We start from the raw sequence: 18,582 nt of genomic DNA, 5'->3' as shown, positions 1-18,582 counted from the left end.
AGGTGTTTATATTCAGGAGTCACTTTTGTCTTAAGAAACCTGTTAAATAATTTGGCATACTGATGAAAAAGTACTACCAGAATCAAATTGTTGAAAAAAGAAATCTAGTCATTATCTTGTGATTGTTTTAGCTTAAGATTAAGACAGAGTATTTAGGCCTTATCCTCTAGCATTTATTTAAGATTTTCATTGATGCTGTGGACAGTTAAGAAGGACAAGTGATAGATCAGGAAGCCATGAATTTGATGGCAGACAGCTGAACTAAATTCTAATTTTGGCACTTGCTCTTACTAGCTGTGTAAATTCAACTTGTTACTTTGTTTCTCTGAGCCCTCAATGTCTTTATAAAATAAAGTTCACCTACCTTGGCAGGATGTCATAAGATAGAATGAGTTAAAAACATGAAATATCTTGTGTGGTCCCTGACACTAACAGATGGACAATAGAAGTTATTTTCCCCTTCCTTTTCCATTTGAGTGAAATTTGATTTCTTTTAAATTATTACATATAGCTTCAAACAGATTGAGTTGTACATTTCTCTTCTTTAAAAACCGTAAGATCTGGGCGCCTGGGTGGCTCAGTTGGTTGGACAACTGCCTTCAGCTCAGGTCATGATCCTGGAGTCCCGGGATCGAGTCCCGCATCGGGCTCCCTGCTCGGCAGAGAGTCTGCTTCTCCCTCTGACCCTCCCCCCTCTCATGTGCTCTCTCTCTCTCTCTCTCTCATTCTCTCTCAAATAAATGAATAAAATCTTAAAAAAAAAATAAAAACCATAAGATCTTTTGCAGCAAGCAAGTGAAAAAGGTAGAATTCCTATTAGTAGTCATTAAGAAGGTTATGGATTTTCTTTCATATTAATGTTACAGATGCTACTGATATTGTTATCCTTCAGCATTTGGTCTCTAATATTTTAATGAATAGTATCTTGGAGATGTATTTCCTCTCCATCAAAGTCCATTGCATGTAGTCATCAGCAGTTGTTAATTGATCTCAGAAAATGATTTTTATATACTAAACTATCTTTTTGTCACCTTGTTTTTTTTTTTTAAAGAAAATGTGTTAGAAGCCTGTAATATAGTTAGAAGTTAAATTACTATCTTGAGAAATGTTATAAATCATTGTGATTTATTGTGTTCTCTGCATATTCAGTGAAGATGCTGCCAAACATTTATTAAAACTGCTGCAATAACGTCCTCTAATGATGTAGTATTTCATATCCTTGTTCAATTCTAGTGTCCTCCCTCTTCTGATACTTTTAAGATTTATCTACTTACTTTAGAGAGAGATCAAGCAGGAGTGGGGAGAGGGAGAGAGAAGCCCAAGCAGACTCCGCACTGGAGTGTGGAGCCTGACATGGGACTCGATCACGACCCCGAGACCAGGCCCGGGCCTACAGCAAGAGTCGCAAGCTCGGCCGACGGTACCACCCAGGCACCCCCTCTTCTGTCACTTTAAACAGTAGCAGTGTGTTATCATCAGTTATAACCTCTGCATAACAAAACAAATTTCATAATTTTCACATTTACAATTCCAGTGGAAAAGGTATGTGTTTAAAAATAATCTGAAATACTTCATAGAATTAAATAGGAAATCAACCCTTTAGGAAGCTAATGTGAAGCAAAGCTTTTGTTTAAAGACAGTTCGGATTCTTAATAGTGAGAAGTAAAATGAAAAGGTTTTATTGAAAGTGGGCAGGGAGCAAACCTTGTCAACATTTTAAAGGAAGCAGTAATTCTAAGGAATCTAGCCCATAGGAAAAACAAAAAGCAAAACCATGTTTGTTTTCAAGCACATAGGTTTATATTGTTTCATTTTAGTTTATTTTATTTTAAATGTAAACAGTAACCTAGATTTAAAAAATATGTTAATTTATAGGTGTTAAAAATAAATACAATTCACTATATTAAGAAAAATTGTGATCATCTCGATAAACACAGAAAAAACACTTGATAGTTCACCCATTTTAAAAAAGGAATCTTAGTGCTTTAAGGACAGATTTTTTTAATCTGAAAATAATACCTATAAAAACAATTATAGTAAACTTTATACTCAGTGGTGAAATATTGAAAACTTCTCCCTTAGATTGGGAGTGAGACTAGGATAGCCTCTATCACTGTATGTGGGCATCCAGTAGTTAACCCCTCTCCCCTGTCATCACTTTTTGCCCTGCCTGCTAGGAAGCTCAGCTATGCTTCATATTCTATTTTTATGTTTCTTACATTGATAAGGATTGTATTTCCCCTTCCTCCTTTACTTTTTGACCTTGCATTTGCCTGGTACTAATTGTTCTTAATTTTTGTTTTTATAAGCCCCGTCTGTTTTGAAGTAGTCTGGGAGAAATAATTCAATCAAGTGCAATTCAGTCAGCTCTTAAATGACTGGCAAATCATTTGCTGACATTATTCCTTGGTTTCCTCGTTTGTCAGATGTGGATAATTGTCCTTAGGTTCTTTTATCCTTAATGAAAATCAACGAAATAGTTATAAAAATGCTTCAGAAAAGTTAAGAATATTATCCTAATAGAGGATGCTACTTAGACCCCTCCGTACAGCTATACATTTTTTTCTGGTTTCAGGCTTGTAATTTGCACATAAATTTTATTTTATTTATTTTTTTAAAAGATTTTATTTATTTATTTATTTGACAGAGAGAGAGAGAGACAGCGAGAGAGGGAACACAAGCAGGGGGAGGGTCAGAGGGAGAAGTAGGCTTCCCGCCGAGCAGGAAGCCTTATGTGGGGCTCGATCCCAGGACGCTGGGATCATGACCTGAGCTGAAGACAGCCACTTAACTGACTGAGCCACCCACGTGTCCCTGCACATAAGTTTTAATGACTTCTCAAGGTCTTTTCTAGTTTCATGCCTAGTTGCTTTGTTTCTTTCTGCCATTTTAGTTTTATAACTTCCTTTTAAAGAATTACTCAATTCCCATCAAGGTTCTTTCTGTTTTTCTTTTAAGGTAGACTTAAATTATTTGCATTATTTCAGTTATTTAAATGTATTGTTTTATAAGCGCCTTTTCTCCACACTCAAAGAAACAAGGCTTGAATTTTATTTCTGTCGACCTGCCTTGAACATTTTAAATGTCTTACACATATAGAGCACTCATAAGGAAGCAATCAATTTCAAAAATCTGACTTACAAAGTGTTAGTTGTTGCCCGTGATTTACAGCTATATATACGACTATCTTTTGCAGGATCTGTGAGATCCAGGCTGTTGACTGCACAACAATATCGTCATTCACGGTGAGAGAATGTGAGGGGTCGAGCAGGATGGGCTCCCGGCCCCGGCGCTACTTGTTCACGGGCCACACGAACGGCAGCATTCAGATGTGGGACCTGACCACTGCCATGGATATGGTGAACAAAAGCGAGGAGAAGGGTAGGCTCTGTGTGGGCAGCTGTTCGGCACAGGGTGAGCTTTTGACAGAAGTGATGGTAATGAGGGTGTGTTTCCCGAAGACGTAGGTGGTCCCACTGAGGAGGAGCTGCTCAAATTACTGGATCAGTGCGATCTGAGCACGTCTCGCTGCGCAACACCTAACATCAGTCCGGCAACTTCCGTGCTTCAGCACAGCCGTCTCCGTGAATCCAGTTCGAGGTGGGTGCCAGGGTTGGGTATTGTATCAGAAGTTCAGCATCGCTTTTGGGAAAATTGGCTGAGCTGCCGTAGTCACGTGGTTGTTGAAAGCCATGTCGTTCAAGGTACATTTTTCTTCAGACTTCATGTTGGTACTCAGTTTTTTAAAAAAATTTTGCGAAATTTCTCATCCTCAAGCATATCTGATTCTTTTCATAGAAAAACATTTTTTCACTTTAATACTTTGTGAATCGCTGCGAATCTAGATGCCTATTATGCGATCAAGAGTTCATTTAAAGGAAATTAGAAGAACCACATGTCACCTTGGGTAGTATGTGGAACTTTTGTCCCTGTTGCCTTAGGGGCATATTAATCAAAGTGATTACATCATCTGTCTCATCTTACATTTAGTTATTATGTACTTTTAATACAGTGGCATAGTATATCTTCTAGTTCCCACATTTTTAAAAATTCCAAATTTGAGTTGAGGACCAAATACTAAATTATATTAGTTCTGCATTGGTTTTAAAGGGTTTTTTCCCCCCCTTTGCTTTTTTCGCTATTCAGGAATCCAGCTGGACTGAATATATATGTATGGTATTATTTGCATTGGTAGTTTGATATGCATACACCTTTGCACACACTAATACATAATATAGAGAGTACTTAGTAATTTTTATATATAGAAATAAGGGGATATATCATTCTTTAATATTTAAATAATGTCTTTTCATTGGTAGTTTAATTAATGAGATGTGTCCCTAATTAATGAGATGTGTCCCTGAACAATCCCAGAAAGAAATCTGAACTATAATTTTTCAAAACTCTGTTTCAGCCTTCAGCTCCAGCACCATGAAACCATCCATGAGGCAGCTACTTACGGTTCCATGAGGCCTTACAGAGAGAGTCCTTTGTTAGCAAGAGCGAGGAGGACTGAGAGCTTCCACAGTTACAGGGACTGCCAGACTATTAATCTGAACAGAAACGTAGAAAGAGCTGTCCCTGAAAATGGTAACTTGGGCCCAATACAAGCTGAAGTAAAGCGGGCAACGGGGGAATGTAATGTATCCGAGAGGAAGTCTCCTGGAACAGAAATAAAAAGTTTGAGAGAATCAGACGGTGGATCGGAAGTGCATAAAATAGCGGACAGTCTAGAATCCAAGAAAAGGTCCTCAGAAGAAGAAAATGAAAACAGAGTGGAGTTCCGGAAGAAAGGGGGTTTTGAAGGAGGAGGATTCCTTGGAAGAAGGAAGGTCCCCTACCTGGCATCGTCCCCGAGTACTTCTGACGGAGGAACAGACTCACCCGGTACTGCTTCCCCGTCTCCCACGAAGACCACTCCATCTCCTCGGCATAAAAAAAGCGATTCTTCAGGTCAAGAATACAGCTTGTGAAAACTCACCAAAATAAATAGTTGTTTTGTTAATTTAGATGAAAGTTCAAAACTTTACTGGATTTCAATACATTAGCTTTTACACCAATACTTTACACATTAAAACTGGAGTTCATGCAGGATCTTTTTAACAGAATTACCTGGAGTAAGGAGATAAAATAATTCTATCTCTTTGGACCTTTTGGAAAGTTTTTTTAGTTTTACAAGTACATTTAACAGATCATTTGTAAAGCAAGAGTCCGTTTCAATGTTTAGCTACTCTCTGGATTTTGGAAGCGACGTACCAAGTCTTAATAAGATGGTGCCCACTATAGATGAGCATCCCTAAGGGCACGGGGACCAACAGATTGCGTTCCTAATCTTGATTATGCTTGAGATTTGTCTTTCATTGTTACGTGAAGTGAATCACATTAAATCTCTTCGGATAGTCTCCCAACACTTATTGTGATTGCCATGTGTTTACCAGATATTTAATGAGGTGCTATGTTTGTGAAAAAATATCATCTAATTCAGAAACACTATTGATGTTGAACACCAAGTTACACTGTGTGGTAGGCAGTCCCTTCAGGTATTCTTAAATCGTGGGTCATTTTCTGATTCTCATTTTTGGAGTTCTTAAATCTTAGCAAGCATCACCAATATTAAATACCCAAAGTCCATTTAAACTTTCTTTAAAGTTGGAGCAATTATCTGTGTTTGAACAGATGAAAGATAAAAATAATAATCAAGGTTAGAGCTGTCAGTGCCCAGAAGGGAAACTGTGCTAGTTGTCGGTCTGCCTTGTTTGATTTAGGGGCCGTGTGTTTCCCGCCCAACTATTAATAATGAAAATAATTAAGTCAGAATGTGGCCATTTTATTAAGCTTCTGAGACTGCAGTTCTCAACTTTTGGTTAAGGGTTTTGGCTGCTATACAAATGTTATTTTAAAATATATTTTGAATTATGAGAACAAAAATTTTTTTATCTTTTTTTCATTTAATTGGAATAATTGTCAAGTTTCTGCACATAGGGCAATTGTAAATTTAAAGCATTAAGCATTTACTGGTGAATAATGTATATATTCCCCTTCCAAGAAATATAAGTGAGTGAAATTGAAATAAATTCTTTAAAGTTTACTATATTGCTAGTGGTTTCACAACACCTCTCTTGTATTTATTTATCAGTGAAGTCTAATAAAAATGATTAAGACTATGTATTCTTGGTTATTTAAGGAGTAGTTCTGCTGTTTCAGGTACACCTTCAAAGTACACCTCGTTGGTTCGAGTCTCCTTCCCGTGGTCAGAAGTGGGGAGGGCAGAGGGAGACGGGAACACACACGAAGGCTGACTTACATTCTCACTGAGAGGAAGGGTCTGGCAAAACATCATTGCCATATCGCTAAGGATTTGTCAATCTCTCTGGAGCCTTCTTTCTCCTTATCACAGTCATGTAAAAGGTGGGTGGGCAAGTAAGAAAATGAACGAAAAAATTGTATTTAACCAGCCTTTTCCAAGAGTAAAAGGCCATGGGGGAGGCAGGGGTGGAGGAGACTCTTATATAGTAAAATCCCATAAAAAGGCAACTCAACTCTACCACAGGTTGCAGTCTACTACGAGTCAGATTTTTTTTATTTCTCTCACTCCCAAGAGTTTGAACCTTGATGCTCAGACAGGGGTTGGAGTCTAGCTGCCATTTTGGCACCTGGAGCAGATGATCCCTGCCAGGCCTAAGCGTTTTCCTTCTACCTACCTCATTAGGTATTTTTGTGACCGAAAAAAACAAACAAAAAACTTGAGCTGAATCTGTATACTTTGCTGAAAAATAAGAACAGAATTAGAATTTTCACAATGAAGAGAGTGTCAACTAATTCTGTACTTGAGAGTTCTCAGAAGTACTGTCATACCTGTTGCAGAGGCATTGCCACCTGCATTTCATAGGTGCGATCACTGAGGAGAAATAACTTAGCCAGCCACAAGGCTTGTCAGCTACTGAGCCAACTTTTGAACTCATGTCTGCCTGTTTCGGGAGCCTGTGGTCTTGTTACCGGCTTTCTCATCAAGGCTGAGAACATGACATTGACCTCAGGGTATGCACAGGCAACTGCGGGGGGCCTCCCTCCAGACCTGCCAAGTTCGAATCTGGTGGGTGGGACCCACGCTTTTGAAAAAAAAGCACCACCGTTGATCCGTTGATCCTAATGGACATCGATGGTTGAGAGATGATCCAGAACATCCTGTTTTCTTAAATGGGCTTACCTTTATCATCATTATTTATGTGTAAATTATAAATATAACTCAGAGCTGTTAGTGTGTTTTCATAAATCAGACTTGGTTTACATTGAACAATTAAGCAAACCATCTTGAGATGAATTTACATGATATTTGTGCATTGGAAATAAACTACTCGTGACATAATTAAGTTCCTTATCACTGAATTATTCCATCTGGCCTATGTTTTATTTACAGGTTGTTCAAGAGGAGTTATATTGATGCCAGCATGATTTTTAGATCAGCATCAGGTACACTGACAGATTCATATTTAGGTTTTCCATTTAGTGGAAATGACAAGTCATCTATAAATATAATTTTTAATAGAGCTTATAAAAACATAGCTACCCACTCATACCAAACAGCTGATATTAGGAATAACAGTAGTTCCGAAGCTGGGAATGTGGCCTCTGCAAGTGGTCAGACCTGTGTCAGGAGATTCAGAACCAGTTTAAAGCGATTCGTAGAGACCTGCTCATCGTTTGCTCAGTCCGGGAGGAGTGGTGTGCCCGATCGCTCAGCCCATGAGCAACCATCTCGGTTGCTTTCCACCCTGGAACCCCCGAAAACTTTGAAAAGCACTGATGCCTCAGCCCGTGGCAGACAATTGAATCAGTCTCTAGGGATGCGTCTACACTTCATCGAGGCTTAGCACAACGAAATCTTGGGCTTCTCTGAAAGAGATGAAAGTAAGGTTCAGAGTGTTAACAGGGGGCAATGTTCTTGGTGGGAGCCATAGAAGCTTCCGTCCAGCTATGGGATCACAATGTAAATGATGCAGCTAAATGAATTCATGTAATAACTAAATGTCTAATTAGCTTAAATGGAGAATGATTTAATATAAAGTCCCCTGCAGTTCTCTATTTGTGTTCTTTAGGTTTTAAATTGTGATAGGGGGTGCCTGGTGGCTCAGTTGGTTAATTGTCTGCCTTTGGCTCAGGTCGTGATCCTAAGATCCTGGGATCAAGCCCTGTGTCCAGCTCCCTGCTCTGAGGGGAGCCTGCTGCTTCTCCCTCTGCCTCTCTCTCTGTTTCTCATGAATAAATAAATAAAATCTTAAAAAGTAGCAATGTGAGGAAACCATTTTATAGAAATTTTCAATTGTGATAAAGGTATCTAGTTAATTTTTCAAAAATGAGGACGACCTCAATCTCCTAAATCCACCTGTGACCAGCAAATCATATTTGCAGAAGAGTAGACCAAGGATAAAGATGCATGTTTATAACTGGAAAAAAAGCACATTTTCCCTACGTACCTTTAGCTCGTGTGACTCAGAAACTCAGCCTTGGTTAAGGCTCACTTGTACCAGCTTTAAACGACTTCTTGACCCAGAACCAACAAATGGAATTAAAACCAGTAAACTAAATTAGCCAATCCCGTGTTTCCATTTAAGAGAAAATATAAAACTTTTGGCGAGAAAAAAAAATCTTATAATTTGTACATCCACTGCCAACGGTGCACAATTATTTCAGATTCGTTTTCTTATAGTAGTTCTAACGAGGGGGCAGAACTTCTGTTTAAGACTGGTCTGTGCTTTTGACACTTAGAGTTGGCAAGGTTTATTGGGAGTTGATCAATCTGATGAGCTGTTCTTCACAGATTTGGTTAAAGCCTCAGTAACCCCCCCAGAGTCCACAATCTGACTTGTTTTGAGGCAGAATAATGTTATCCCCTATTTTACAAATTTTTGCTAGTTAGCTTTGGGAAACTCCACCTACCCCTGGATTAACTCACAAAATACTGTCAGACAATCGTGTATGAGACCTATAAATTCAAAATAGTTTCCTGGAATCATTAAGTAGACCTTTAAGAATAGGAAGACAGTTGTTTTTGTTTGTTTCATTTTGTTTTTGTTTTTTTAATGTTGTTTTCCGTGAAGAACAAACTTAAATACCTTTATGTTGATGACTTAGAAAAAAAATGTCTTTTGCTGTAACACTTTCACCAATGACTAATCCAAATAGAGCAGATGACAAACTTTTGACCCATGGAAATTGGAACTGTGGAATATCCTCCGCTCTTAGTGACTCGAGGGCTAAAACAGTTCTCTGAAATGAAGGGACACAGTCCAGAGTAATAGACACATAGCTATACATAGAATATACAGGCTTATGTAACATTTATGTATAAATGTTAATTTAAACGATTTCAAAGCTGGAAGGAGCACAAAATCCTTTTTAAATTCCACATAGGCTAATTGAATAATGCAAATATGTGAAAGGTTAAATTGAAGATGTTGGCATCGCTGGGTATTCAGCGAATTGACAGGATTTTCTGGAAAGTACTGTAGTTTCAAAACCATGTAAAATATGTGGGAAATAGCTCTTTCGTCCTTTTCAGAAGATTCATAAATGCAAGAACAGAGGTTTATAAGTTTATGCCGTGCTCTGTCAAAAGGTTGGTGAAAACTTTTTTTTTCCAGTTAAGTTTGGTACTTATCCCTAAACATTGCCACTAAATTGAACTTTCAGTCCAGTGTGTGTCCCTCAGTGTAGCTTGTTTTTCTCTAACTGGTTCAGCTTTTGGCCTGAGACTGGCATTTTATTTTGTAGCTATGATCATGAGAATTCTTCTTACAGGACCGTGTTCTCACAGGATTGCGTGGGAATAAGGGATTGAAAGGAGCAGTAGTGACATTCTCTCAGAAAAAACTGCTTTGTTTTTAAACTAGTAACTTCACTTACTTGTAACAACTGTGGGCCAATTTGAAGTTGTCACTAATTATTCATTTAACCAATGGAGTCACTGTTTGAGCCAAATGAAAATTACATGCTTATTTAGCTTCCACCAAATAAGAGCAAAATAAGTATTTCCATACTGATAGTATCCCTTATTTCAGACCACCAGAAAAACAGACCTCTATTAAGGAGGAACAATTTCAAAAACAATCCTTGTTTTTTAAAAAAGGATTACAGAATAAGAAGCGATGCTTTTTAGCATGTATGGTGTGTCAGTCAGTGACAACCCGGTGGGGAGGGGGTATGGAGCAGGTCTTGCAGCTTTTTGTCTTGCAAGTTTCCATCCTTCACAGCTGGGTGTCCGTGAATGTGGTGTGCTCTTTAGTCACAGAACTGAAGCCCTTGATGGCATTCATCAGGTCCTCTTCATCCACATACTGAAAAATAAGCCAATCATCATTGATTAGGGCATTCACTGTCAATAGTGTTTGCCACTGATTGATAGTTCTATCAGTTTAATATAAAAAGTACTCAGTAAGTATTTTGTTAAAGGCTGACATCGTATGCTCAAAACTCACCAATCCACTATCATGGCCCATGATGGTTTCCCACAGCGAGTCATCAATCAAGACTTTCTTGTCTTGAATGTCCATGAGTTGGCTGACACTGAGAGGGAGAGAGCCTTGGGAATAGGTTTGGCTTATTTGGCTCTGACTTGGGATCCGAAGTACGGATATGCTCCGGTTGCTCCTAATACTGATGGGTGTCCCGGACCGGGGAATTTTGGTATCAGCTAATCCCTGAAAAGAAAGTTGCTGTTGGTGATTAGAGTCTGAAGAAATTGGGTTTGAAATAGGACAGAAAACTGTGTGTCACACATTGTCAATGAAGGAACACACCATATCCTACTACAGAACTTAGCTTATCTGGAATACTGTGGCCCCTGGTTTCTTGGTAAGGGTGAGATGATAAAGTAATAGTCATATTAGACACCCAGTGTTCTTGGCACCTAGAGAGTTCATGCCCTAGTGCTTTGGCTGTTGTTCCCTGTAGATAAGAGCTTGCTGCTTTGTGAAGTGGTGGGGTGAAGGAGATAGAGGTTGGGTTAACAAAGTAATCCCTTCATGAGTGTCACCACAGAGCCTGTGTCTTGAGTTCAATGCTTTCCCATAGCAAAGTTAATAATGGTCTCTCATGGTTGCCAAGTGAGCACGGTTGTATTATATATTTTAAAATTCCTGGATTTGTGGAAGGAAATGGACTCTTCCCACCCTCTCTTCTCACCCTCTCTTCTCATTCATATTGTTCTATTCCTTATGAAACTCAGCCTTCAAAATAAATCAGGTCCTGTATTAACATCAGAAAGACAAAGGCCCTATATGATTAGAAACTAGAATGTGCCATAAGAAAATCTAGCTACTCCAAATATCTGAGGTTTGATTTAGATGGTCCAATCAACGAAATGTTCCTGCTTTTCATTGTTCAATCAACACATCATGTGAAAGATCATGCATTCATGCAGCACACAGAGGTACCTCAAAGTGCATGGTGTAGCTTTTTAGGGTAACATTGCTTGACAGATCAGATATATCGGCCACAGAGTCAAACTGAGAACAAATGGGGAGGCATCAGTTAGTGTTTGGAACAAACAAAATGACCATAAAACAAATTCTTTGTTTCTGCAATGATAGCATAATCATATAATCATTCTGAGCTACATCTCAGGGTGTGTGTGTGTGTGTGTGTGTGTGTGTGTGTGTGTGTGTGTGTGTGTGTGTGTTTCAGGGATAACTGTCATCCACCTACCCAAGTGAAAAGAAAGTCAATCTGAGACACTGAGCAGGTGGATCCCTCTTGATCCTGTTCAGAATCTTAGCCATTGAATCTGGAGCCCATGGACACAAAATATGGCTCTTTATTTTGCTCTACTAATGTGAAGTCTACTCTCCTTCATCTGACTAACCTTCACTAATATTCTTCCAACTTTGTGAGAATGGTTTACTTTAAAAAAATTTTTTTAAAGCATCAGAAGGCTTGTAAGTACATGTTATTAACCTACGTCTTCATCTTGCAGAACTGAAACTTCATACCTGTTAATTAGCAATACCCTTTCTCCCCGCCCCCAGCTTGGCAACCACCATATTTTGCTTCCATGAATCTATTTTAGATACCTCATATAAGTGGAATCCCCCCACCTGTTTTCATTGGTCATGAGACTATACACACTGCTTATAGGCCTTGTAGTCTATGTATTATATTTTTAACTCATTTATAACTATTGTCAGACTTTACTGTGCATCTGACTTCCCAAGTGCTGGTTGAAATAGCAGACTCTTTGGTTTCTTTCTCAGAGCTTCAGGTCCTGCTCCTATGTGATGTTGATACTGATAGTTCATGGGTTTCACTTTGATGAAACAAAGCTTGACAAGACTCATGAGAACTGTGAGCAATGGTACCATCCAGAGTAACTTCCCATTGGAATGATGTGATTGCTTCTTGATCCCTCAGTTAGCCAAGCGGACAAAACTGGATTCCTCCTTGTGAAGGATTATGAGGCGAGGTGCCTTCCTATAGGGTATGGGTCAAGAGACAAGAGATTTGATCACTGAAATGAGTTACACTAATGGCATGTGGGGAAGTTTTCCTGGAAGCACACTTCATGTTAGAGAGTAGATGTACCCAGCAGAGCTCCAGAGTTTCTCTTCCACGTTCTCCATGTACTCCATATGGCCCAGGATTGATTTAGCTGATGTCCCCAGGCTAGAGTGGCCTCAGGTCCTCTGGGCCCTTCCATGCACTTCTGAACTCTGGAAGTGGTGGTGCTTCTTTTTTCTAAGAACATGGCTTCCTCAGAGAGAGAGTTACTCTTCCACAAAGGAAAACTTTAAAGTATCTGCTCTTCAATGTGGATCTTCTGATGAATATACACTGAATAGTAGCACATGGCTGGTGGTTTGAGTTGGCCATTCAATATTCATTCATTTCACAAACATTTGTGGAATATCTATTATATGCCAGGCACTGTTCTGGGTATTGGGGTATAAAAGTAAGTGGCCCACAAAATCCCTGCTCTTGGGGAGCTCACATTCTCTTTGAGGAGTCAGACAAGCATATCTACTATGGTATCTTGTGGTGATGGTACAATAGAAAAGGAAAGTAGACTAAGAAGCTAGGGAATTTGGGCGCCTGGGTGGCTCAGTCGTTAAGCGTCTGCCTTCGGCTCAGGTCATGATCCCAGGGTCCTGGGATCGAGGCTCACATCAGGCTCCCTGCTCAGCAGGAAGCCTGCTTCTCCCTCTCCCACTCCCGCTGCTTGTGTTCCCTCTCTCGCTGTGTCTCTCTCTATCAAAAAAAAAAAAAAAAAATCTTTAAAAAAAAATAAAAAATAAATAAAAAAAGAAGCTAGGGAATTTAATTTCACGTGGAAGGGGAAGTGACATTTGTGCAGGGACCTGAATGAAGTGAGAGTGGGAGCCTCCCAAGAGAAGAGCAGGAGCGATGGCCCAGTGGGAGGAGCTTGATGTGCTCAGGGAGGAAGGAGGCCTGGAAAGCAAGGGGAATGGGAGGAGGTATGGTTGGTGAGAGCTGAGGACCAGATGGTGGGGGCGTTGTCTTGGCTTCTCCACCACCAATTCGCTGTCCCATGGCTGCTCCCTGCCCCAGACACAAACCATGGGCCTTAGAGGGATGACTGTCCGTCTGTGGCCCCACTTCCACTACTTGACCATGATATGGCTTTGTCAGCGCCTTAACCGCTGTTTGTTGTTGGGTCCTGGACAAGCGAAGAGATCTGGATGGCAGACAATTCACTCATTTCTACTTTTTAAAGTGTTGCCACTCAGCCGGTTTGACTAGCCTTCTGTGCTTAATTTGGGTGTGGCTGTGACACCGTGATTTATAATAAATATATGTTTGGTCTTCAGTCCCATGTCTGGCACAGGGCTTCTGAAACCCTCGGCATTTCTTAAGTGCGGAGAGCCACAAAGGTGTCTTTTTTTTTATGTTAATGAGTGACTTTGGGCACCACCCAAGGCTGGTTGTCAGGAGAGCCAACCCTGTGATTAGAAAGCTGGGAATTTCAGTGCCCCTTCAACAATACCCCCAACCCCTCACCTCCGGGGAGGGGAGAGAGACTGGAGGTTGGATCAGTAGCCAATGGCCAATGATTTAATCAATCACACCTAAGTGATAAAGCCTCCATTGTGAGGTTCTAAGAGCTTCTGGGTTGGTGAACACGTGGAGGTTCTGGGAGTGGTGAGTTCAGCAGGGTGTGGGAGTTCAGCACCATTTCCCCATGCCTCGCCCTATGCATCTCTTCCATCTGGTTTTTCCTGAGTTTTATCCTTTTGTAATAAACTGGTAATCCAGTAAGTAAAATGTTTCTCTGAGTTCTGTGAGCTGCTCTTGCACACTAATTGAACCCAAGGAGGGGCCACTGCAAACTCCAATCTGTAGCTGGTCTGTCAGAAGCCGGGTGACAACCTGGACTTATGATTGGTGTCTGAAGTTGGGGGGTGGGGACAGTCTTGGAGACCTGAACCCTTAACTTGTAAAATCTGGCGCCATCTCTCGGTAGATAGAGTCAGAATTGAGTTGAATTGTAGGACACCCAGTTGGTGTCTGAGATTGCTTCTTGTGGAAGAACTCCCCCACACAGTGGAAGTGGTAATCAGAGTTTTAGCTGCACAGCTGGCCACGAGCTCAACCTTTGTGCAAACTGGAAAAAAAGCGATTTCTCAGGCAGATGCAGCCCTTTGGACGCATGACTTGGAAAGGACTGGTGCCTGGTGGGAATTAGAATCTGCAGCCTTTCCTCCTCCACGTAGACACAGTCCCACACCAGAGTGCACCTTCAAATTCAGTCACCTTTTACCCTGTCAATGAGTGCTCTGGTCCACGATCCCCCTGCACTACCACACGTGTGGCCTCATCCCCAAGACCTTTGCCTGACCTCCTATCTTAGGAGCAGGTGGTTGGGAGCTATGAGGAGCCCCTCATCCCCAGGCCCCACCAATCCCCAGGCCCCACCCAAAAACAATGGAACCAGAGTTTCTGGGATAAGGCCCAGGCAATGGCGTTTTTAAAAACTTCCCGGGTATCTTTGTCCCTTTGAGCTGCTGTAACAGAATCCCATAGACTGGGTAGCTTATAAACAACAGAAATTATTTCTCAAGTTCTGGAGGCTGAGCAGTCCAAGCTCAAGGTGCCGGCAAATGGAGTGTCTGGTAGGTGCCTGCTTCCTGGTTTACAGATGGGGGTCTTCTTGTCTTCTCGCTGTGTCCTCACATGGAGGAAGGGACAAGAAAGCTCTCTGGTGGTCTCTTTCATAAGGTCACTATTAGCCTTCCTTGGATCCCATATTTTATCAAACATAACTGTCATCTAATCCCTTGTTACCATGACTCTGGAAATATTTCCACCTAAATAAAAGCCAGTATTCCAGCCCAGTGATAGGGAAATGGGGCCCACTTTCAGAGACATACCACATGGGTTTCCCCGGGTGGATAGACACTCAGTGGAGACATTCTCTTCTGAATAGGTACTAAGGGAGGTCTCTCTCTGATATATGGCTCTTTGTGGATTTTTCTTTGTAGGATCAGAGACAGAAAAATGGCCAGCAAGATCAAGCCTAGAATCGCCATTAACACGATGAACCATAACTCGCTGTAGAACTCAGTGCTTTTGCTCCCCAATCCTCTCTTTTCTTCAGGAGTTGTCAGAACCAGGCCTGCAAAACCCAGGGACAGGAAAGGGAAATGTTATTTCAGAAGGCAATTTTGTGATCCCTTGCCCTGTTGTTCGATAGTAAATTGGAAAGTTTAAAGCAGTTTGTCTCGTGGTGCTTGTGCGTACTTGTGTTCAGGCCGGGAAAATGGTGTCATGTGGCAGGGAGAAGCTTACAGCCCTCAGGGGACCTCTCTGACGATCCTCGGGATAGAAATCACTGCTGCCTTTGCACGTTCCCTGGGAAAGGGCGAGGAGGATGCAGGGATTTTTAAAGGGGGTCACCAAGGGAACCTTGAGGAATGCCTGCTTCCCAGTTGCATGCCCTGAGAGCAAAGCCTTTTCTTAGCAATGGACTCTCGTGAGGGCCCAGCCTTATTAATATAACCACAGAGAACCTATTGGATACATGCAGTCAATGCTGAGGAGACCCAGGGTCCCCTCACTCCATGCAACAGCTGGGTTCCTGGGCAGTTTTATGCAAACCAGATTAGAAAGACCAGATCCTGCTTTCTATTGTGATGTAAGCAGCCTGTGCTTGCCAAGATGTTGTCTTTAGATTTCTTGTACCCTGGTCTCTCTGTGACATAGCAGAAGTTCTGCAAGTCATCACTCCAGGGCCCTCAGAGAGCTTCCCCTGGAAAGAAATCCTTTGGCAGGAGGACCACTTACTCTTGGTTTCTGTTCAAGTGTTGCGAGTTCAGTCGAGGTGATTCTCCGCACGTGAGGCTAATCACAATAGCTCACATTGAATAAACACGTATTTACCCTGTGCTGGGCCCACAGCTCTCAAGTCTGCCGGTGTGGAGAAAGCTGGAATGAGCCGGGGCAGACAGGAGAAAGGCTTACAGGGCTCACTGCAGGGCAGCAGAAGGCCGTGAGATCAAGCAAACGGAGTGGGGGCCCGAGCTGAGCTCAGAGATCATCTCCAGCCCAGCCACTTGCTGGGGCTGTTGGCTAGGATGTCACAGGAAGTTACTCAAATAAGAGGGCTGCACACTCTCAGCAGAAGGGAGGAGGGGAAGGGACAAAAGCTGGGGAGAACTGTGTTTTGTTTTGCAGAACGAACAGTGCCAGCCCAGGGCACAGCCAAGCAGGTGTTTCACCCGAGAGCCCCTCGCTAGCTGTGTCTCGCCCGACAGCCCCTTACGTGAGCCAGTTGGAACCGGGTTGGACGAGGACCAGCACAGACGCCCCCCGGAGTTGTCCTGAAGTTATCTTTAGCTCATTATAATACTAAGATCTCTTCCTATGGGTGGAGTTTTGTGCCATTTTTTTGAACATACGATGTTTGCCCTAGCATGCTGATGTGCTCGGCATGTAGAATTGAACCAGAAGTGCCTCTGTAAGCCCCCCGTGCCCACCCCTCCCCATGCACTGAATCAAACTTCCTGTACTAACTCCATGGGGAGACAGAGCTTTCTCCCTGTCTCCTTACTTGTAACAAATAATAAAAAGTTCTTTGCTTTCAACACTTCCTCTGGGTGTGCTCAATTTGAGGTACCCCAAGCAGCGAACCCTTGACTGGGGTCACAGGGCGGGCTCGGAAGCCCACGGATCCAGCAGCAGGCACGCAGGCTGGTGTGCGGCCAACACAGGTTCTTATGGCCAAGAGGAAGAAAGGCAAACAGATGCAGTGGCAAGCGCCTCTTCGCTCCTTGCACCAACTCCCCCTTTGCAGCACCTCAAGGACTGGGTGGGCCTGTTGGACACTTGACACTCACATTTTCAGTGGGAGGGGAGGAGGGGTTCAGAATCGGGGTGAGGAGGTTTAAGAGAGGGAGAGAAGGTGACGGAGACTAAATTTCGAGCTCCCTAAGAGGAGCCACACGACTCAGCTAACCCTAACTCGACTTCTGATAGCTCTGTGGTTAAAAAAAAGTCACTCTGCCTCTCTGGGCCTCTGCTTCTCCATCTCTAAAGTAAAGACTTGCAGGGACGCCTGGGTGGCTCAGTCATTAAGCATCTGCCTTCGGCTCAGGTCATGATCCCAGGGTCCTGGGTTCGAGCCCCGCATCGGGCTCCCCGCTCGGCAGGAAGCCTGCTTCTCCCACTCCCGCTCCCCCTGCTTGTGTTCCCTCTCTCGCTGGGTCTCTCTCTGTCAAATAAATAAAATCTTAAAAAAAAAAAAAAAGTAAAGACTTGCGGTCAAAGCTCTGCCAAGTTCTAGCAGGTGGGAATTCCCCTAACTAGGAATCAATGTGTATTGTTTGAATTAAAAACAAAACAAAACAAAACAAAAAACAACAGCCTTGCTTATGCCCTGGAAGAGCTGAATTTCCTCTGTGTGGCGCAGGGCTGTAACTCCAGAAACGGATCTGATGGGCCCAGTGGGCCCCTTGCTCGGGAGGACACAGGGGGAATGTCGGGCAGCCCGCCTGAGGTAAGCCACAGAAAGAAAACAGCCCTCAGAACAGGAGGAGGGGAATGAGGATGGCCAGACTTTAGTGCTTCAAGGCTGCCTCAGGCGAGAGATCAGGAACATTTTAAAAAGTTACATCATAAAGTTAAAACTGACTGTGGCTATTAGTTGGACAATACATCTTGGAATTTTTTCATAACTTCTCGCCATCCTCAGTGTTCCTTCTCTCATCAATGGAAACCTCAGTTTGTGTTCAGGAACCGAATACAGGCTTCCCCTCTTTTATGGAGAGCTTAAAATCGAGATGATGTGTCTTTATCCCTTCTCGGTTTTCTTTTTTCAAAGTCCCTTTGATTTCACGGGACTCCACCCATCAAATGGAAGCCTCAGGGGTCAGGGTAGGGAACTGCAGTGGCTGAGCCTCGAGTTCAAGGAAAAACCCCGGTGCTGTCAGAGCAGATCCCACCCTGTGGATTGCCCACCGCAGGGAAGATGTACTTGCCTCTGACCTCGGAGACTGGACGGGCTGGATTTGGAGGTGGCTCAATCTAGGTTGTGTGGTTTTGCTCAACTCATGATCCTGGTCCCCCGTATCAGAA

At 42.3% G+C, this 18,582-nt stretch overlaps 2 protein-coding genes across 8 annotated transcripts in view; one reads left to right on the top strand and one right to left on the bottom strand.

Annotated features, from left to right (window-relative positions):
* Positions 1 to 7,267, top strand: part of KCTD3 (potassium channel tetramerization domain containing 3) — a 50,395-nt gene extending 43,128 nt beyond the window's left edge. For 2 of the 7 annotated variants that reach the window (XM_027611608.2, XM_027611610.2), the window contains exons 15-17: positions 3,197 to 3,381; positions 3,462 to 3,600; positions 4,415 to 7,266. In XM_027611608.2, coding sequence (XP_027467409.1) covers positions 3,197 to 3,381; positions 3,462 to 3,600; positions 4,415 to 4,973 — 883 coding nt within the window. In that variant the 3' untranslated portion in view covers positions 4,974 to 7,266. Of the gene's footprint in view, positions 1 to 3,196; positions 3,382 to 3,461; positions 3,601 to 4,414 lie in introns of all 7 variants that reach the window. The other 5 variants (XM_027611609.2, XM_027611604.2, XM_027611605.2 and 2 more) reach the window with 4 other exon arrangements.
* A 2,837-nt stretch (positions 7,268 to 10,104) lies between these two features.
* The window catches only part of USH2A (usherin), a 717,806-nt gene continuing 709,328 nt past the window's right edge, over positions 10,105 to 18,582 (bottom strand). Inside the window, exons 69-71 of the mRNA XM_027612135.2 lie at positions 15,381 to 15,625; positions 10,476 to 10,697; positions 10,105 to 10,334 (exon numbers count right to left, since the gene is read on the bottom strand). Of these exons, the coding sequence (XP_027467936.2) occupies positions 10,245 to 10,334; positions 10,476 to 10,697; positions 15,381 to 15,625 (557 nt within the window). The 3' untranslated portion in view covers positions 10,105 to 10,244. The remainder of the gene's footprint in view (positions 10,335 to 10,475; positions 10,698 to 15,380; positions 15,626 to 18,582) is intronic.

Source organism: Zalophus californianus, chromosome 10 (genome assembly GCF_009762305.2).
Source record: "Zalophus californianus isolate mZalCal1 chromosome 10, mZalCal1.pri.v2, whole genome shotgun sequence".
Taxonomy (NCBI): domain Eukaryota; kingdom Metazoa; phylum Chordata; class Mammalia; order Carnivora; family Otariidae; genus Zalophus; species Zalophus californianus.
This window is presented reverse-complemented; position numbering and strand designations above follow the sequence as displayed.